We start from the raw sequence: 22,836 nt of genomic DNA, 5'->3' as shown, positions 1-22,836 counted from the left end.
CTCTGTCATCAGACACATTCAACAAACCTTCAAAATACTCATTCCATCTCCTTCTCACATCACCACTACTTGTTATCACCTCCCCATTTACGCCCTTTACTGAAGTTCCCATTTGCTCCCTTGTCTTACGCACCCTATTTACCTCCTTCCAGAACATCTTTTTATTCTCCCTAAAATTTACTGATAGTCTCTCACCCCAACTCTCATTTGCCCTTTTTTTCACCTCTTGCACCTTTCTCTTGACCTCCTGTCTCTTTCTTTTATACTTCTCCCACTCAATTGCATTTTTTCCCTGCAAAAATCGTCTAAATGCCTCTCTCTTCTCTTTCACTAATACTCTTACTTCTTCATCCCACCACTCACTACCCTTTCTAAACAGCCCACCTCCCACTCTTCTCATGCCACAAGCATCTTTTGCGCAATCCATCACTGATTCCCTAAATACATCCCATTCCTCCCCCACTCCCCTTACTTCCATTGTTCTCACCTTTTTCCATTCTGTACACAGTCTCTCCTGATACTTCTTCACACAGGTCTCCTTCCCAAGCTCACTTACTCTCACCACCTTCTTCACCCCAACATTCACTCTTCTTTTCTGAAAACCCATACTAATCTTCACCTTAGCCTCCACAAGATAATGATCAGACATCCCTCCAGTTGCACCTCTCAGCACATTGACATCCAAAAGTCTCTCTTTCGCACGCCTGTCCATTAACACGTAATCCAATAACGCTCTCTGGCCATCTCTCCTACTTACATAAGTATACTTATGTATATCTCGCTTTTTAAACCAGGTATTCCCAATCATCAGTCCATATATATATATATATATATATATATATGGGGACCCTTTCGACTTTCTCCAAACTGGCAAAATACATCTGGGTAGTTCTACGCGAGGTGCACCCTCAGTCATGCAATGTGTTAAAGGTATCAGCAAGAGTTCCCGGAAATATTTGTTCGGGCCACTTAATGAACTATTGTTCAATGTACATTCCTTGTAGCGAAAGTATTATTTGGTAGGTGATGAGTAGCATGTGAGCAGGGAGGATCTCCAAGTCCCCGGATGCTCGCCATCCACAACAAACAAGTACCCGTAAAACTGAGACGTACAGATACTCAGATTCTTATCATCCACGTACTTGCTTGTCGCATTACGAATGAACGGTAACAGTTGCAATGATGCAGGTATGATATATGTTTGCGCAAATGTTTCCTCGACGCGACATGCAAGAATTGATTAAGCAATTGGCAAACGGACTTGATGCTCGTTATCTTATCAAGAGATAACGCGGCCTGAGTTACAAATAGTGTTTGACCTTTAAAGAACGCCAGTTGTAAGACTTTTTAAAATCTAGCTAACCAGCTGCAGGAGAGAGCGGAGTACGTTTATGTACATGTATATATACTTCATTGTTAGCAGAGACGGAATATATATATATATATATATATATATATATATATATATATATATATATATATATCATACAAACCTCCAACAGTTAGGACCGAACTCAAGACCCCTGTGCAACAGGCGGGAGCGTTATAGCTAGGCTATGATCGCCCCCTAATAAAAGAAATGACTATTCGAATACTATGCACTCGAATACCCTTCGTCGCCCTTTGGTGAGCAACGGCGTCTACACCGGTCATTTCCCATCAGGCTCACACAGCCAGCATTTTATAGTGCTATCTGCTGGCTCACACAGCCAGTTAGTTAATGTCCAACTCCCTTGTACATATATCAATATAGGAGAGACAACGCACTCAGAAATGACTTTGTTTTGCCTATTAAGGTACTACATATGGATCTGTAATAACTGGCTACAGGTTGCCAAGTACATATGGATCTGTAATAACTGGCTACAGGTTGTTAAGTACATATGGATCTGTAATAACTGGCTCCAGGATGTCTACATTTCTACTAAATTATATAACTCTTTTAGAGAAGTTTGTCACATTTGTCTTGAAATCTATGGAATAAGAAAGGATAAAACATGGATGATGCAATTATATGATATACAGGGAGTTTACCTCGTGGTCTGCCACCGGATGGTGTCAACCAGGAAAGATGTAAGGCAGGATGAAACCCGTTGTGGTGACGCAAGGGTGGCAGGAAAAGTTCGACAGTGTCGCCGCGGTGCTTGTGCAAATGAAACAGGTTGAATGATACAGGAGATCCTTGTGCTGGTGCAGGAACACGGAAGACGTTGCCTTGTCTCGAGGTTGCGCTGCAAAAGGGAGGTGTTACATAGGTCCCTAGGTACTGCTACTTCAGGAAGTATGCAGTTATGAGGTCCCTGGGAATTCCTGTTAGAGGCTGGTAGATACTGGTAGTCACAAAACTTTATTGCTGAAGGAGGCGATGGTCATAGCCGATCAGCTGACTTGATTGACGCTGCAGGCAGTGATGCACGAGTTTTAAGGCTGCAGAGCTCTGCATATGGGCGATTCCAGCCGATGTATGGCCCATGATTCCAGATGGAATGGAGCTGTAGCGATCCTAAAGCCGCAAAGGAAATGAGGTCGTCCACGTCATCTGGTGTGTGAATCATGGCTTCAGAGTTAGGATGTGCAGCACGTAGGTGGTTTGTTCATTGAAAGGGGCCTACATGGGCTTTAGGGAGCAATCCTTGAGGTATCAGTATATTCCTTCTATAATTTCTCCGGTATATCAGTCTTATGTCTCTTTTCCAGTAAAAATAGTCAAAATCTGTTTTATCAGTATATAACGTCAAATTTTATCTCACACAGTCCGAAAAATTTTTGATCTTCCAACCTCTCGTAATTCCAATATGCTTTTTATCATCTCACATAACATATATCCTGATCCTCACATTCTCACATTACGTTTCCTGATCACACTGTTCATGTACACAATAAACAACAGAAAAGATATTTCACTTTCCTGATTTACTCCAGATGTGACAAATAATTTGACACCTCTCATCACGTAAATATTTTTTCATTATGATGATATTGTAAGACTTCTTGGGACTCTCCAATCCTCCTCCTAGTGTCACTGTTATAACGTATACACTCTATCATAACTACCTCTGATTATCCTCCAAGTTGCGATTATACCCCCAACTTCGACATCCTCTAGTACTATATGAGTTGTAAAGGAATGGATTAGAGTTACGACACTATAGACATAATACTGGTTGAAATTCTTTTAATAATAAAGTTTAAGAGATGGGACACCATGAAAGTAGAAGTCCCTCCCTGTCTATACGAAGATGCAATAATGACATTCAATCTCGCAGGCAGGTACTCCATATAGGTCTTGTTTTTGCTAAACCGGAATTGTGTATGCTTTTGCTGTGCAACTTATTATCATTTCTTATATATAAACACAATGTTAAAAGATCTACATGCGATTTTAAGAGTATCTCATGTTGGTGTAGTTACATTTGACCCTCCAGGTCCCGGGCGGGGCTGACACTTGAGGTTCATGATGGTTGGCTGGGCCTCTAATGATCACCTCGCACTACACATAGTTGGTAATTGTTTTTTTTCTTTTCTTTCACACTCCTTGAAGATGGGAAAGTTACGGGAAGAGTGAACGACACAGAAGTGAACCTCCACACCTCTGCCGTCCGGTGAATAATAGACAGTCCTCACGTTGATGGTCTCTCTGTAAACCTAAGGGAAGACTAGCCATTCAATGCCGCGGGTCCAGCAGGTCTACACGAACACAGTTGAAGTTGATTCATCAATCACATTTTCTTTTTGCAATTTGGATTCGTTGATGAATCGATAGTGTGACTCAGATTGATGTAATGTACACATTAATATCATTATGTGCATTATAATATACATACTATCCTTTTACGCAATTCCGATTTTTGTAAGAGCCATAAATACATATGATTTTTTCGCTTATTTTCGATAACATTGCGTCAGATATATATGTACAAACTGACGAACGGATACTTAATGGTTTTCAGGAAATATTGGCCATTAGGTGTGCCTATCACATGTCTGTACATTAGCAATTTTACGAAAAAAAAAAAAACCACACATTTTGCACTGGTAACTTCTCTTGCCCGTGTGTAATATTTTTAAAAATCTTTCCTCCCAGGGATTATTTCCTCCTCTGATGAAACGGTCGATTTCGATATAATTTTGCTTGTCAAGAAGACAATATTATATTGATATTAATCTGGTAGTTAAAAAAGTATGTTGGACGTGGTCAAAAAAACGTAGGCTTTGCTATGTACTATTCATAATGTGTCCAATTGACAATTATTCTAATTTCATGAAGGGATAAAACATCGGTTATCCATCAATATATATATATATATATATATATATATATATATATATATATATATATATATATATATATATATATTCAATTATTAACACCGAATGTGCTTTTTTGTTTTAGTGGCACTAGCTCGAAGTGTGGGTTAGCTACGCTATTTTCTGTGAGTCAGAGTAGCGACAGAAATGGATGAGGCAAACATATAAATAAATAAGTACCTTTGTGTATATGTATATGTTTGTTTCGGTGCATTATACATGACAACTAGAGACAGTGTGAAGGAGGGGGTTGTCATTTCATATGTTGCGGGGTGGCGACGGCAATGAATAAAGGTAGCAGGTATGAATTAAGTACATGTGTATATATGTCTGTGTATGTATATATATGTATACATTGAAATGTATAGGTATGTATATGTGCGTGTGTGGACGTGTATGTATATACACGTGTATGTGGGTGGGTTGGGCCATTCTTTCGTCTGTTTCTTTGCGTTACTTTGCTAACGCGGGAGACAGCGACAAAGTATAATAAAAAAGTACATACATATACATAGACATACACATGGACATATTCATATTTGTTTGCCTTCATCCATTCCTTGCGCTACCCTGACCCACAGGAAACCGCGTTGCTACCCCATACTTCAGCGAGGTAGCACCAGGAAAACAGACAAAAAAGGCCACATTTATTTACTCAGTCTCTAGCTGTCATGTGTAATTATAATGATAATAATAATAATAATAATGATAATAATAATAATAATAATAATAATAATAGTTTTTTTTTTTTTTTTTTTTTTTTTTATACTTTGTCGCTGTCTCCCGCGTTTGCGAGGTAGCGCAAGGAAACAGACGAAAGAAATGGCCCAACCCCCCCCCCATACACATGTATATACACACGTCCACACACGCAAATATACATACCTACACAGCTTTCCATGGTTTACCCCAGACGCTTCACATGCCTTGCTTCAATCCACTGACAGCACGTCAACCCCTGTATACCACATGACTCCAATTCACTCTATTTCTTGCCCTCCTTTCACCCTCCTGCATGTTCAGGCCCCGATCACACAAAATCTTTTTCACTCCATCTTTCCACCTCCAATTTGGTCTCCCTCTTCTCCTCGTTCCCTCCACCTCCGACACATATATCCTCTTGGTCAATCTCTCCTCACTCATTCTCTCCATGTGCCCAAACCATTTCAAAACACCCTCTTCTGCTCTCTCAACCACGCTCTTTTTATTTCCACACATCTCTCTCACCCTTACGTTACTTACTCGATCAAACCACCTCACACCACACATTGTCCTCAAACATCTCATTTCCAGCACATCCATCCTCCTGCGCACATCTCTATCCATAGCCCACGCCTCGCAGCCATACAACATTGTTGGAACCACTATTCCCTCAAACATACCCATTTTTGCTTTCCGAGATAATGTTCTCGACTTCCACACATTTTTCAAGGCTCCCAAAATTTTCGCCCCCTCCCCCACCCTATGATCCACTTCCGCTTCCATGGTTCCATCCGCTGACAGATCCACTCCCAGATATCTAAAACACTTCACTTCCTCCAGTTTTTCTCCATTCAAACTCACCTCCCAATTGACTTGACCCTCACCCCTACTGTACCTAATAACCTTGCTCTTATTCACATTTACTCTCAACTTTCTTCTTCCACACACTTTACCAAACTCAGTCACCAGCTTCTGCAGTTTCTCACATGAATCAGCCACCAGCGCTGTATCATCAGCGAACAACAACTGACTCACTTCCCAAGCTCTCTCATCCCCAACAGACTTCATACTTGCCCCTCTTTCCAGGACTCTTGCATTTACCTCCCTTACAACCCCATCCATAAACAAATTAAACAACCATGGAGACATCGCACACCCCTGCCGCAAACCTACATTCACTGAGAACCAATCACTTTCCTCTCTTCCTACACGTACACATGCCTTACATCCTCGATAAAAACTTTTCACTGCTTCTAACAACTTGCCTCCCACACCATATATTCTTAATACCTTCCACAGAGCATCTCTATCAACTCTATCATATGCCTTCTCCAGATCCATAAATGCTACATACAAATCCATTTGCTTTTCTAAGTATTTCTCACATACATTCTTCAAACCAAACACCTGATCCACACATCCTCTACCACTTCTGAAACCGCACTGCTCTTCCCCAATCTGATGCTCTGTACATGCCTTCACCCTCTCAATCAATACCCTCCCATATAATTTACCAGGAATACTCAACAAACTTATACCTCTGTAATTTGAGCACTCACTCTTATCCCCTTTGCCTTTGTACAATGGCACTATGCACGCATTCCGCCAATCCTCAGGCACCTCACCATGAGTCATACATACATTAAATAACCTTACCAATAGTAATAATATTAATAATAATGATAAATTCACAGGCATTAATAGATGAATAATGTTAGCTTAATTCAAGGTCTATTCAAATACTGTAATACACCCAATGTGACCTATAATGCACAGTAATTTTATACTGTACCTATCTCTTCACCACAGTTGAACTATATTTATTTTTGATTGCCTCAGAACCAATTTCTATGAGTCTTGTTGTTAACTAGGACCTTCCTAAAAGCTACAGCAGACCAAGATTGCACTATTTCCAGTAACAGGGAAATGTAAATTCTTTTAGAGTAAGATATTCTTTGAGGAGACTGCAGGCTTAATAACACAGCCACACCAAAGGTGACTTTTTACTTGCAGTGTAACTTTTTGGAGGTAAAGCCCGATCACACCATTTAAAATGTACACTCGTGTACATTTTGAAATTCATGAATAAGAAATAAATAAACACCTAAGTAGACATACTAAGATGTTCCCCCGACAACTAACAGGGATCGCTGAAAATTAAACATTAGATTTCGCTAGTTGGCTAGATCCAAAGCCAGCTAGGCAGATTGCCATTTGTATATTTCTTTCATTCCTACTTTTCCCGTCTGCTATCCCATATCTTCAGCTTATCACCATATTTACTCAATCTTTACTTCCACCACTACTATTTGAACTGAATTAATTAAGTTATACTATACAGTAAATGGGTGTAAACCATATGTTTACTGAACATTTTAAGAACACATTTACACCACTGTAATGTTTACCAAATTTTCAGGTTCTCGCCCATCCAACAGAACTGACCCTTTTACCATTCACTTCATAATGTCCTATGAATTAGTCATACAGTTAAAGGCCACCTTTCCTTATATCATAGTTCTCTCAGAGATCTTACAGTTTAATGATTTTAAACTAATTCCTTTGGCATCTGCAATGATACCTTTCCAGGCATGAATCTCAACACCAACATGCTTGTTGCATGCCTCCTATGCCTTGAGTCTTCTGAGTGAAATTATTCTCATGACTTTTTTCCCCCCATTTCTCAAACAGCATTTTTGACAAATCTCAAGGTGTAAAAAAGACTTTTAGCAAACAGGGCCTGAACATGCAGGAGCGTAACAGGCATAGATGGGATAGAATGTATTAGAATGATGTGGTACATAGGGATCGACTTTGTGTCAATAAACTGAACAAGGGCATGTGAAGTGTCCAGGGTAAACCATGTTAAGGTTCATGGGGCCTAGCTGTGGATAGGGAGCTGTGGTTTCAATTATTCAGTGCATTTGCGAATGAATGTGAGCTGATGTGGCTTTTCTTCTGGCCTCACTACAGCAGGAAAAGGCTATCTTGTCAAAAAAAGAATGTATATTAATCTTTGAGGTATATTATTTGGTGTGAGAATGTGTGTTATACCAGTGCTACAAAAAGGTTGAAGTGTTAAAAAGATCAAAAGAACATCCTGTTAAAAGTAAAGGCACTAAAGCCTAAAGGATTATGTTTCTAGGTAAGAAAATACTTTGTACAATAAAATATTTATTATGGCCTATAAATATACTTTCAACAAAACTTTATTACATATTAACTTGTGCAGCATTTTCACAATAATGTTTATGACAAAATATTACCTCTGCTAGATGACAATATACTAAACTTTTTAATCAAGGTATTTTACCCTGAACATCTGAACAGATTCACAGCACCATAAAAACTCAAGTATTTATGCTGATCTTTGTTGTATCATGAATCTGTGTAAGGGGAGCTAAGTCCTAAGCCAAAGGTTTAATATATGCCATCAGTACCATCAATAAGAAATAATCAAAAAATATATCAATTTGCAAACTATATTCATAAATTAAAAAGATTAAATTGTAATGGGCAGCAAAGTTTATAAAGAAAATAATTACATATTACATCCTTCATTTATGCTTTAGCTAGCCATCCTCATTAAAACAGAAAACATACTGGAATGCTTATGCTACATCTGGCTGAACAGAACCAGAGTAATGTAACAAAATCAACCATAAACTGACTAGAATGCAGTAAGGAAAGAAAAATCAATACCATCAGGAGCCATAAATCAAAGGACAATATGGAATAAATCCAAGGAATACCACTGCATTGTATTAATAACATTCTTAATAATGCATTATACCAACTGTTGACTAGGTTTGCTAAATCAGATATCTAATTAATTATGATAAAAGTTATCAATACCTATTTTCTTGAATTATTTTGGTTTCTCCAATTGAAATTTCACTTTTATGAATTATACAATCTGTACAAATATGTAAATCTGATGTACTTAATTTCAACAGTTCAAATCAAACACAAAAAAAATGTTCACGAAATTAAAAATATGTACAATGAACATGAGCAATTAACTTTGAATAACTTAATACAACCTCTAATAGTTTGAACGTAATACACCACTCTTCCAACACTCGATCATAATGGCAGATTACAAACACTATTTACGAAGGCAATGCTTATGTGATTATAGTACATCATAATGAACTGCATTCAAATATTCATAAAAAATAATTTTTGTGAAGATACATCACTCCTCAGAATTTATGGTAATTTATGCACACAAATTTTTTTTATATATAAGCCTAGCTGCAACATCAATTATGATGCTAGTCATAACTGCAATAAAGCAATATTTCATGGTCTAAGAATGAATTAATGATATTGATAAGGATAAACATTATACATTTTTGGCACAATAAAATTCTGAGGCACTACTGCCTACATAGAGAGATATAAAATTCTCATTTCTAGTGAAAAATTGAAATGTACCCAAAAATAAATCAACGTAATGGTAGATAAATGAAAAGATGCAAAATGCCCATAATCATAATAAAGTAAAATTTAATAAAAATGAATTAGAAACAAGAGAAACTAATCGCAAAAACTTACAAAATACATATATGATGTACATATACTATGCACATTATGTTGATATTATTTCATTCATCATTATGAGCTTCTTTATAATAAGAAGTAATGGGCTATATATATAACTTTTCTGGGATGAAATCCCACACACACTGATCTATGTGGTGATCCACAATTCCTCTTTGTTACTTTTTTCTAACAGGCAGGCAGCATGCCAAAAGGAGGGGGAATAAAATGAAATCATCCTTAGCCAATCTGCATGCTTTTACCTTGATCAACCATTTCCGCAAAACCAATTGAACATTTTACTTCACCTGTACAACTAAAACTAAATTCCTTTAATGTTGAGTAATCACAGTTAGGTATATGCTTGATATGCTAATGCAGGTACTTAAATTCCCTGTGCATTCCAGCATAAGTACACATTGGCCTTTGAAATGTATGGCAATGACAAAATTATAATCATGTTATGTAAGAAACATTTTAAGAAAGTATGTCAGAACAAAAGATGTTCAAATTTCAACTCTCAAATGTGTAAATGACAATCTCAGCCACCATATATCATGCATCACTTGGTCCCAATATTTGAGCATTTTCCTTTCAAATTCCTCAATGAGCATTATTAAAAATGACCTAGTCAGAGATATAAACAAAAGATAACAACAATGGTATCTTCAGTAAATAAACAAGTATGAAACATTTGTTTCCATTCATCACAGGCTGATGAGTATGGATAGACATAATTGGAAAAGCATTTCATGAATCATGCACAGGTTTGAAAAATAATTCCTGGTAGACTGATAGTTGGCTGATGAAAACCTCACAGGCCAGTGCTGACAAAATAATTTTCATCTGACAACTGCTGCTATCATTAACTAATTACAGTATTAGTTTTCATTAAAAATTTCCATGTTCTGTAAATAAGGCAGTTTGTTATATAAGTTTTTGTTTTCCTAATGTAAAAATGGGTCATATTACTGCAAGCACAACAAAATATGAGGTTCAAATTTTCTAACTAGTATTAGTTTTTATTACAATTCTTCGTGTTCTGTAATGAAGGTAGTTTGTTACAAGTTTTCGTTTTCCTAATGTAAAAAAATGGGCCATATTACTGCAAGCACAACAAAACATGAGGTTCAATTTTTCTAACTAGAAAACATGTAGGAGTAACTACAATAGTTCAGAGGAATGAATAAATACAAATTCAGTGCTATGAGAATGTGCTAGAGCAAGTGAGCACACAAGGAAATACTACTTAGTGTAAATCACATAATCAACTTCCATATTACTGCATTCCATTGGAAATGAGTATAAACAACAAGAGTGAGAGCTATACATTCAACAAGTATTGTTTGTCATCTGTGTTCTAAATGATATTTATGGAGACTATTCCCATGGCCACCCCTTGAGGGAGATCTAGGAGGGAACAGGCATCAGAGACACAGATAGATACATACATACATATGATAAATGTTGCAATGCAACATAAGTTTTCACATCCTTTTAGCTTCAAAAGTTATTCATCAGCAGGAATAGATGAAGGCAGCATGTGTACATATGTATATGTCTATGTATGTATATGTTGAAATGTATAGGTATGTATATGTGCGTGTGTGGGCGTTTATGTATATACATGTGTATGTGGGTGGGATGGGCCATACATATCTAAACATGTACTTATTCACAACTGCTCAAATTAATCCATTCCTGGCACCACTCTGCCCCAAAGGAAACAGCACAGCCACCCCTTGCATCAGCAAGGTAGTGCCAGGAAACAGATGAAGAAAGGCCACATACGCTCATATGCACACAAGCTGCCATTAACATTTCATTATCAAGGTTATATGGGTACTGTGTCAAATGTAATACCACTTACTTTTAAATGGGTACGTATGGTGTAAAATGTTATACTAATGATTAATAAATAAACTAGAAATGGAAGCTGTCAATTTATCTGTTTATATCTCTAACAAATGTTCCTCCCTGGAACTCCCTCAAGGGGGTGGCCATGAAAATAGAGTCTCCATAATGGAAGGAATACTGTATAAGAGGAGTACAGTGTCATATATGATCTTTGGCCACATTCATATAGCAGACACTTTGATGTTCTGACACATCTTAAAATTGCACATCAATTTTCGAAAATTTCTGCTAACTGGTTTTCTAGATTCACACACTTTTCTTTTATTAACTGTTAACTCTTTTCCTACATCTGTCTCCTTTGTGTGTCCTGGATGAGGCAACTGTCATTTCCTCATTCTTATTTATTTGTGCAAGCCACTGGAGACTGCCTCACTTTTCTAACAGTCACAGCACCAAGAAACTTCTGCAAAAATTATTCTTCATGGGTGTTGGGTTCTTAATGCTTTAAGAGGTGAGATGGTTATTTGTTGAAATGTATGAGGAAGATTCTTGCTTTAAATGCTCTAGGAAGAAGCAGGTACTTGATCTACGGATGGACCATTTGTGAAATCAACAGCTATTTTAGCTTTTCTCAAAACAAAACACAAATCCATGTAGGCTATACCAAGCCACACAAGCAAATCAAGTACAATTCATGTAAATGTATGAACCATCACATTAGGTATGTACATGTGTGTGTAAAACTAAATTAGCAGGGAGTGAATGTAGTATGTGAAAAATACATAAAACTAAGTAACACAATCAATTATAATTAGAGAAGAAGCCTTCAGTTAATTCTTTTGTACTTTCTATTGAATGAGCCAAGAATTCAATACATGAGAAAATTATTTTCCTTTAATATGAGGAAAATAATTTCAAGTATCAGACTACTTGTCTTGCACTGATAATCTTTAGCACTGTGTTTCATAAACAAATCTGCCAAGAACAGCTTAACTTTTGCTATACCATAAACTCTAAACACAGCCATGAAAGTGTATCACTGACCACAACATCATAAATGTCAGATTTGATAACATATTCCTTAGATGTTTCCAAGCAATCAACGATAAAACCTTCAGACTGGTACAAGTTTGGAAGCACATGACAAAAGCACAGAGGCACGCATTTCAAATCTTCTAAAGTAGTTAAAACCTACTTCATATACTTATTACAAGTTACATGAATCACCTGTTATCATGGTTCTTCTTTGGCTTTGGGATCATAAATACCATGGAAATTTAGTTACATTAATGGAATGTTTACAAGCCATGTACAAATTAAATTCTTACTTCTGTAAGCAATAACAATTATGATACTTTTATCTAATCAATCTTCTTATATTCCATTCCTTTAGTGCTTTAGATCGAGAGAAAAAAATTGATGCCTGTTAAGAGAATTTTAGTATAAAAGGATGATTTGTAAAAGCATAAAACTATATCAATACATTTGACGAAAAAATAAAATATAGTCATAATTGCACTGCTCTATTTACAATACCTGACATGTCATATACAAATTAGTATCAATGCTGATTAAAATAACATGAGAAACACTGATTAATTTACCATAATTTACATAAAGATGAAAGCCCTATCTAAAATTTCCTCTGTCAGGGAGGAATTCACAATATGTTTTTGTGAAATTCTACAAGAGGAGCACCAAAAATTGTGGTAAAAGAATAAGGATTATTCTGCTCCAACCCACTGCATAAAAATAGTTGATGCCACAGCCTGACTAGGCTCTAAAGAATTTGTAGGTCTTAAAGAAATAGGCAATGAGCAATAACCTATCACTCAAACACTTTATCACTAATCTATCAGGCATACCTTCTGTATAATGCAATATTACCTGAAATTCCTGAGGTAATTTACCACAGACATATCAACAGCCTATCACATCATAATATAGCTGTGACTATACAGGGTTCTACTATTTATCACACTAGATTCAATATCGTTGGATATACTATCACGTGATGGATGATATTCAACAAAACTTTTATTCTTACAAATCAATGGACAACTATCACATCATGCACCATTTTAATCAACACTGTTCTCATATACAGTGCTAATGCAGTCATTAAGAAAAAACTTTTTTTTAAAGCATCACAAAAACTGATTATTCATCCAATTCTTTCTTTCTATCATACAAATTTGCTATTTCCCGCATAAGCGAGGTAGCATCCAGAACATATGGCTTAGCCTTAGAGGAATAAAGATTCTCATTTGGCTCTTTTTCTCTGTTCCTCCTTTTCGAAAGAAATACTGGAGTGGAGGATTTCCATTTCTCTATTTTGTGAAATTTGCAATATCTATATCAGATGCAGATGCCTTATTGATGACTGTAACTGACTATTATGGATGACATGGGAAATCTTTCATAACAGTGCTTGTACTGCATATAAATTCTACTATGTAAGGTAATTCCTGAATTCATCTGATTAATTACACATCAGCTTCATCTGTGGTGGTGACAACTGTAGTCGTGGTAACAAGAGAGCTAAATGGCTCTGAAGCTTCATCACCAGTTTCCTCCACGCAGTTTGGTCTGATGAAACCAAAAGGTATTAGAAAAGGTGTCCCATAAAAAACATGCTGCTATAACAAAGATGTATTGAAGTCACATAGGGTCTAAGAAAACTAAATATTACCTGGATTATAATGGAATTACAGCCACAGACATTCAGAACCCCAGTTGTAACCTTCATGGGATATGGAGCTTGACTGTGAGTGTTAGTCATTGATTTCCGTACATTACCTATGGCAGTTTGTAACTGGATGTGTGCAAATGAAGCTGGTGTTCATTTGTTCCAGACAAAACCTTGCTCAAGTGGGATGAAAGGTAATTAGGTTTACAAAAATAATGAAATTATGCAAGTTACAAACAAGTTCCCATTCTAATGTATATAGGAGGTATTCCTTGCACAATGAAAACTTCTGATATTACAATGGATAATACAACATTCATTCTTTGTAATAAGTCAAATGGGGGGTAAGGCAGAAAAAATGCATGTCACAGAAGGTGACTATATAGGAAGGGACCAGGGGACTAGAAATTCTTCCTTTCTCGAATATACTTTTCAAAAGAGGAGAGCAAGGAGCCAAGTGAAGATTTTTCAACTATCGTCCTATATTCTACTTCTGTAATTACAGTGTCTGCAAAAATCGTTCTCACCCCCATATATTTTCAAATGCAATTTTGCACTAACATATCAGTGCTTTGTCATCTCTCCTTTGACCTTGATTACCATCTGCAGATGTCTGGGCATGGAACTGGAAAGGTTCCTGAAGTATACTTGGCCCTTGTTTTGGGTCCATAGGGTCTTGATTGCCTGAATGAGGTAAGGCACTGATGAGGTGGGTGGTGCAGTATGCAGCCACCTGATTGTGCATTCTAAGAGACCAGGCACCTAGGAATCTCATGTGTAACCACATTTTCTTGCTTCCAGATGAGAATTTGGGCTTTCTCCTCCTCAGAAAGGAAAGAATAAACCATTTTGAAGCACAGATGGAGGAAATACAGAGCCCAGACGTGAAATTCCCAAAATGAAGAGGCAGCCATGAAGAGTAAAGAAAGAACATCTTCCCCCAAGACAGCCTATGGCACAAATAGGCAGGTTGCTGGTGTTTAAACAATCAGAAACAATAGTCTCAGTGACCAGATGATTTCACCCTGAGAGCATCATATACTTGTACCCATTATAAATCTTAGCTGCATATATCCTTTTAAAATTTATGAGGGGCAGACAAAGCTTTTTGTGGACACTGTACTTTGCTATAATGGGAAATAAGAAGCATTTGTGGAAAACATCATAATCATAATGTATTCTCTCTTTTCTAAATGCCTTTCCCACCTTGGCCTTTTGGAAAAAATGAACAATGATTTCATTTTCACACATCCCAAACCTAGACGTCATTTGTAATGTACTATAACTAGAGCCTACAATTCACAACCAAGCCCCATAGGTTAATCCATGTTTACTTTGATCGCTTAATATGTCCTGGCTCAGCCTACTGACAGAATGCTGGTCCCCATCCCCATATAACACACTGGTCCAATTCATTCTTTTCACAAAACATCCATCATCCTCCTGAATGTTCAAGCCCTGATTATCTATAGCCTCTTCCACTCCATACTTTCATTTACTTTTACACCTTCCCCTCTTTCTTGCTCCTTCCACTTTGGATGAATAGATCCTCAGGTCAACCATTCTTCACTAGTCTTCTCCATATGCCCAGTCCACTTCAACACACCCTGGTTAGTGCTCTCATTAAGACTGAACTGACAACCAAACCTCTCTCACTCTATTGTCCCTTATGCAACCAATTCTTCTCTACATATCATCCTCAGGCATTTCACTTTCAACCTATTTAAACCTTTTCTTTCTTTTGCATTCTGGACTAAAGATTTCCATCCATACTACAATGATGGAACTACTGCACTTTCAAACACACCCATCTTTGTCCTTACAAACAATGATTGCTGCCATATACTCCTTAAGGCTCTGTAATAAGGGCATTTCCTTTGTCATTCACCTTAAAGAACATCCAAATCAAACCCTCCACAACTTTTTCAATGACAATTTTCATTCATGAGGCCTACTCTTCCCCATAAGTTAATTCTGCCCCCATAGTTCTGCTCCCACATCCACTTCCAGTTACCTAGACTCACACTCAAACAACCCTGGCTCATATTTACTTTAAAACTTTCACCTGTCAGTCCAAAAATCTGACAGCAGCTTTTGAAGCTCCTCTCTGGAGCCTGCCACACTCTTACAAACTTTGTAGCACAACATAATAATAACGATGACAATACTATTACTTGTTCCCTCTTTATCAGTATCTCTTCAATCATCATCTATATATGTCTGAACCATTTCAGCAAACCCTACTTGACCCTTATTAAACAATATCCAACACAGGTTAACAAACTGGGGCATGTGTTTCTCACCTCAATTAATAATAAAATCATTCAGGCTATATTATCATACATTACATACCAAGAAGTCTCCTTAAATTTTTCAATCATTAGTAATATGATACCTGTATGTGGTTTTTGTTTGCCTACTCATGATGAAAGCTATAAGTATGTAATTAATGATCCACTGAAAGTGAATATCAAGTGCTGAATATGACATCCTTTTTCATACATTCAAATATAATAATTTCTATTCCAATAAAAGATATTGTAAAAAAGTGTAAGATACACACTAAAGACTGACAGAATCAAAAACACAAAGTCCACTTCATATGCTAAAAAGCACATGTATGGCAAAATGTACATAAATAACCATGATACAGCAAGTGCAACATGCACAGATATTGTAATGATTAGGATTTTTAAAAAGACACAAGTGAGAAAAAGAGAGTGCATGCAACAAACCTGGTATCAAGTCCTTCAGGGCCAGGAGAGAATCAGTGGAGCCATGGAAAACAATGCTAATTCATTACTACTTGTATAGTATTGTCTTTAATTCTTTAGGTTGCTCTTCATAATTTAAATATATGACAAATCTAAGACTTGACAGCAAGTATATCCATCAAACGTATTTCTGTTACAATGACAAATCACATCTTTAGTAATCCGTTGAACAAGAAATTATGACCCTGGGTCCAAAATGTATGATTTCGCATTGTCTTCCGATGGACTGCAGAATTATATTAGGTGTCAGGATCTCGGCGCCTGTAGTAAGGAAGGTTTTGTGTTGAGTGGATGGCCAAGAGGAAATTAAAGAATAAAGCCTATGTGATACATGCAAAATCAAACCTTAATGAGCTGCCCATCATAATTAGTGCATATTTCTTCACACATATAGATAGATATATAAAAGAAATTAAAAATAACTAATAAAATATTTTACTTCAGTAACTGACTACATAAACTCTATGCTGTACTCTTATGGTTAACTTGATATTTCATTCAGAGGATAGCATTTTCATGAGTGAATCAATGAGTCTTTTGATACATAAGAAAATTACTTGAAAAAAATAATGTTCTCAGTGATACATCAAAAAATACTTGAAAATAAAATCAGGTTCTAACTTTGACTCTGTATTATCAGATCCACACACCTAAATGTTCAAGAGTACCAAAATTAACTCTTCTAAAGTTCTATCTTTAATAGGTCAATATAGTACAAGAGCAAAAACAGAAGAGTACATCAAAAATAAATGACTACAGCATTCTGCGCAATTGGAATGGTCCACTAACATCATTCTGAATTAATATGAATATCTACTGTTCAGTTTTTCTTTACAATGAAGAAATTTTCTATATATCCCACAGAATTTATGATGAATTTATCATAGAAAAAAAATCACCTGAAAAAAATAAAAAGACAGGTAGAATACCAAAAACCACTTTCTAAAAGTCATAAATTCATGACGGCATCCACAGAGCATTTGAGTGACAGTAATGAGTGTGGTGTTGCAAAGTATATTACACTTATCACTAAGCAGAAATTGGAAATTTTGCATACATTAGACAAGGTGCATCAAAGAGTCACATGAGCACTGTGAAGAGCTGTTAAAATTCTACAATAAGAGTGATTCTAAACACGGCAATGCTAATCATAAATCAGTGAATGAAGCAAGATCAGCCAACTTTGAAAGGCTTGTGTGTGCAGTTCAAAAAACCTTTGTGTTAAAAGGCCAAGCAATTTCATCAAGAACAAAATATTACTGAGATATGTCACTTTACAACTGTGGTTCGTGGGATAATTCTCAGCATGAAGTGCAATTACACAAGTGAATTTGTGTAATTAATTTTGATTAATCTGCTAATGTGCATGATATGCATGATATTCAATAAAGAACCCTACATCAAAACTGTAATTATTCTATTTACATGGGGTTTCAGTCAGTGACACATTCAACACTGAAAATTGTATGGTATACAGAAAGGTTGCTTTTAATGTTCAATGGCCCTCAGAATGATAAAACTTTTAAAGCATCGGAACCTCCACTGAGAAGACACAAGCGGCAGATTTGTTATGGTGTGCTAAGGGAGTGAGCAGTGAGGAAGCCATGATGATGACATTCTTCATTAAATGAATTACAAAAATTAATGCTTGTAGTTTCCAAATGACAGAAGAAAAAACTGCTAGCATGGTTATGTCCCACACAGAAGACAACTATAGGGATAATGTGAATGACATTGAAGATCCATAAGAGATCACCATGGATCATGGAATAGCAATAAAAGATGAGTACAGAAGGTTTTTGCAAAAAAAAGTTTCATCAACCAACAAGAAAAAATGTATGTGTACTTTATCCAGGAGAGAGTCATCAAGGTACCAACCTTTTTTATGCAGAGGACTCTTTTTTTCAAGAACTACATAACCAGGCTTCAAAGCAATGGAGAAAAAACAAAAAAACTTCAATCTATAGCTTAGCTTTGATGACCCTCATGCACATCAACACCAATGCCTACATTGGATAAAATGCAAGAACTGCCTCCTCCTTCTCATGCTGCCACATCAGCAGTGCCTGATATCACCCTGAACATTTCATCTATGTAACTGCCAACCTCTGCCTTAATATACATAATATTTTATGGAGAAGGACACACGGAAGGGGTGTGGATATGTATTGAGCAATGTTCTCAGTAAATATATCTTAAATGTTTTATATTATAAAACTTTACATATTGTGTAGACAACATTTAGAGCCTGCATTACGTATGTAAAACACAATGTTATAATACATTCAGACCACAATCTGTGACCCATATTTCTAAAATCTATAAAATTCCTAAATCCACATTAATACTTGGTCCAAGGATTATTGTATTTACTCTACTTATACTAGATTCATTAATTAGAAAAGCGAATTCAATACTGACATGCCTATACTTATGAAACATACTCACATGAATATCAACTAGACACCTAGAAAGCAAAGAAAAATACAACCATATTTATTTCAATGTGTAAAAAGTATTCCTCTATACTTGAACAATAAAGGCACTACCAATGAACTTTATTTAGTCCTTTAACCTTAAACATTATTACATATTGAATGTGCACAGCAGAAAAATAAAAACGAGAATGGCTGGGGATGAAGATTAAAGGAAAGACAGGTAGAGGATAATTCACAAATATATTATGAGCTAGTATGTAAAAGAAAAGTGGCATTAAAATAAATATGGAATTAAAATGGTGGGGTTGTCCCTTTATTATGAAATGGATGCAGGATAAAACAAACATATTTTCCATATGGTAGAAATCTTCAAAGCCAGGTATGCAGTAAAATACATTGGGGTGGGGGTAGGTGGGTTAAAGGTGTAAATAGCTCAAAAGCTCAATCTTAATGAGACAGGATATCCTTGTGAATGGTAAAAGATTCCAGGCATTACTTCAACACTCTCCCATAATATTTTCCTGGGTTTATGGTGAAAAAAAAAATGTAAATAGAGTAAAAGTGCACATCAGTATTTAAATGAGACATAGATGCTAATGCCTAGACAGGATTTTTGAGCAGACGACGCCAGATTCCAAAGTGATCCACTGAGGAACAGAGATGGATGCGATGTTCAGACAGTTGGTGTACAAACAATATGAAGCATGAAAGACTACAACAGTAGGGCATACAGTATCCAAATAAGGTAATCATTAACTTGTTTCAGGAAAGACCATAAGAATGGTAGTGGACAAAGCAGGGAAACAAGTATATCAATGGAGTTCAGTAAACATATTCCGGGTTCTTCTTATGGAAGGTTCTGCAAAATTTATAGAGAAGTAGGAACATGGTTACCTTCAGTTTCAAATACTGAGGGAAAAAGGTTGAAAAAGAGAAAGATGAAAGCAAAAGAGCTTAGGAGATGCAATGTGTATTGTTAAGATATAGGTGGCACTCCAGCTGGCCAGCACCTGAGAGGCAATAAATAACAAGAAATTGGTGTGAGTACAGCAGGATAAGGAAGGACAATGAAATAATATAGCAGACAAAGCAAGACTCTTTTCTCCCATACTTGATCAACATTTCCTGCATTAGCAATACATGTAACGAAAAAAAAAAAGCTACATCTACTCACATCCATTCTCTTGCTGTCATGTGTAATGCACCAAAACCACAGCTACCTATCCACAACCAGGCCCCACAAACCTCTCTATGGTTTACCCCGACACTACACAAGCCATGGTCCAGTCCACTGACAGCACATCGACCTCCACATATAATGCTCCAATTCACTCTATCCCCTGTATGTCTTTCATCCTCCCACATGTTCAGGCCCCAATCACTCAAAATCTTTTTCACTCAATCCTTCTATTACCAATTCTGTCTCCCTGTTCTCCTTGTTCCCTCCACTTCTAACACATATATCCCCTTTATAAACCTTTCCTCACTCATTCTCTCCATATGTCCAAACCATTTCAGCACACCCTCTTCAGCTCTCTCAACCACACTCATTTTATTACCACACCTCTCTCTTATCCTTTACAAGGGATAACAATCTGAATTTCTCCACAGAGGAAATTGTCAATTAAAAAGCAGTCAATCACGTTAAGGCATCAAATAAAAAAAAAAGGTAGATTTCTAGAGGATGATGTAAAGATGAAAAAACTGCCACTAACGACATGTAGCAGGAGGAATTCTGTTAACCCTATGCATAACAAATAATATGGGATCCAGTAAAACCTACAACAAATCTAACAGATTATTTTTCATTATGTTGGGTAATAAATTCCTTTCAGCCTGTACAGTACCTTACCAAAGAGCTATTATGAAATATCAAGTAACCTCCACTTAACTCTACCCATAACTAGATATGAAACCATCAGCTCATGTCATCACCACACATCACAATGTCTCTACCAAATCAAAACTTCTAACTAATACAGACGTTTGAAGGTATTACAGTTAAATGGCTTTACTCAGTTTACTGCTTAATGGTCTAAGTTCATTTCCAGAATGAGCATATCAAAACTTACTATAGCTTACTTAAAACTGGTCACTTTCTCTTACAAAATATCTGCAATGGATAACACAGTGCTGTTTTACAGGATGTTATCTCAATCAATCAGAGAGAAATCTGGGTGTTTGCTTAGCATGGGTGCAAGTGTAGGCTGCATAAGATTTTTCTTGTGTTTTGAGACTATCAATTAATAGCAAAGTAAGAAGACTGGTATGAGATCCTAGAATATTATACTTAAAAATAAAAAAAATCAAATTTAAAATACATGGTTGCGACTTAAAATCATAACCAGGATGATCATAAACAGACTGCTTGAACAGCCAGCATCACAATACCTGTACACTGAGGAAGATGAAGTAGATCTTGACCATGAGACTATGAAGTCTTTCTGTTTAGATCCTTTATTGTCTATTAATACTTGTACTACTGGACTGGGATTTACAGAACAGAGAACTGCACGAACCACGAACCTTAAAAAGGAAATATTGTTATATAAGAGACTTTTCTTCCTCACATGAACCGAATAATCAATATAATATTTCAAGGTGCACTCACAAGCTACCTGATGTCAATAAGAAAGCAAATGGGCTTATATAACTAAGAGGTTGAAGAGTTTATCATTCACAGAACAAAGTGCCTGCACAAGCTATGAACCTTAAAAATAAGAAAACATTGTTATGTGAGCGAGTCTTTTCTTCCTCACATGAACTGATGAATCAATATAATACTTTTGTAAATAAAATAAGACCTTACAGACTAAGAGACCGAAGATGTTCACATTCATGTAAGTGTTGGCGAGAAAGCTGCTCCTCCAAATAAAAGCTACAAGTAAGCTTGTTCTTCACTGAAGTCCCAGTCAAGATAGGGTTGCTGAGCAAACATATATTCCAGCCTAACTACAGAGAATTTCAGGAAATTTTCATCTCGTCACATACACACAGATAATGGAAAGAACTGTCTCCTGTCCATAAGATATTTCCTTCCTTACAACTGGCTAACCATGTTAAGTATCATTAAGCTGGAAAAGAACCTTTATGTACACTATGGTGCAAGTTTACATGCTTTTGTAATTTTTTATTTTCACACACTGCAGCTACGAATCACACATAAAACTATCAAATTCTCATGGGCAGCCAAGCAGGAAGGAGAACTCAAATCTAGTGGCTATGACAAGGTGCTTCTGTCACTCTCTCTGATGGCACCTCCTATAGTGTTCTTTTCCTGAAAAATAGCTCACTAGCTCCTCTATCTACCATCCATTTTGTTCATTATTTCTATTGTTCATTATTATTTATCTGAATAAAATTTTGTTTTTGTATTAGGCAAGAACCCATTTTAAGGAGAATTGTGTAGAAAGAAATGACAAAAAATACAATTTACTGTATCATTTTCTGAAAATAATTTGAAAGTACTGAATGTGAATTGACTACAGGCATGCACCTGTTAGTCAATACTTCCATTCCTTTC

The 22,836-nt window shown here is 36.4% G+C and overlaps 1 protein-coding gene across 4 annotated transcripts in view; it reads right to left on the bottom strand.

Annotated features, from left to right (window-relative positions):
* Positions 1–8,167: 8,167 nt before the first annotated feature.
* The window catches only part of LOC139763444 (phospholipid-transporting ATPase VD), a 125,657-nt gene continuing 110,988 nt past the window's right edge, over positions 8,168–22,836 (bottom strand). For 2 of the 4 annotated variants that reach the window (XM_071689491.1, XM_071689492.1), the window contains 2 exons: positions 21,705–21,839; positions 8,168–14,001 (listed from right to left, as the gene is read on the bottom strand). In XM_071689491.1, coding sequence (XP_071545592.1) covers positions 13,899–14,001; positions 21,705–21,839 — 238 coding nt within the window. In that variant the 3' untranslated portion in view covers positions 8,168–13,898. Of the gene's footprint in view, positions 14,002–16,836; positions 17,137–21,704; positions 21,840–22,836 lie in introns of all 4 variants that reach the window. The other 2 variants (XR_011716152.1, XR_011716153.1) reach the window with 2 other exon arrangements.

The sequence above is a fragment of the Panulirus ornatus genome, chromosome 47 (assembly GCF_036320965.1).
Source record: "Panulirus ornatus isolate Po-2019 chromosome 47, ASM3632096v1, whole genome shotgun sequence".
NCBI lineage: Eukaryota > Metazoa > Arthropoda > Malacostraca > Decapoda > Palinuridae > Panulirus > Panulirus ornatus.
The sequence above is the reverse complement of the archived record's forward strand: the minus strand, read 5'-3'. Positions and strand labels throughout refer to the sequence as shown.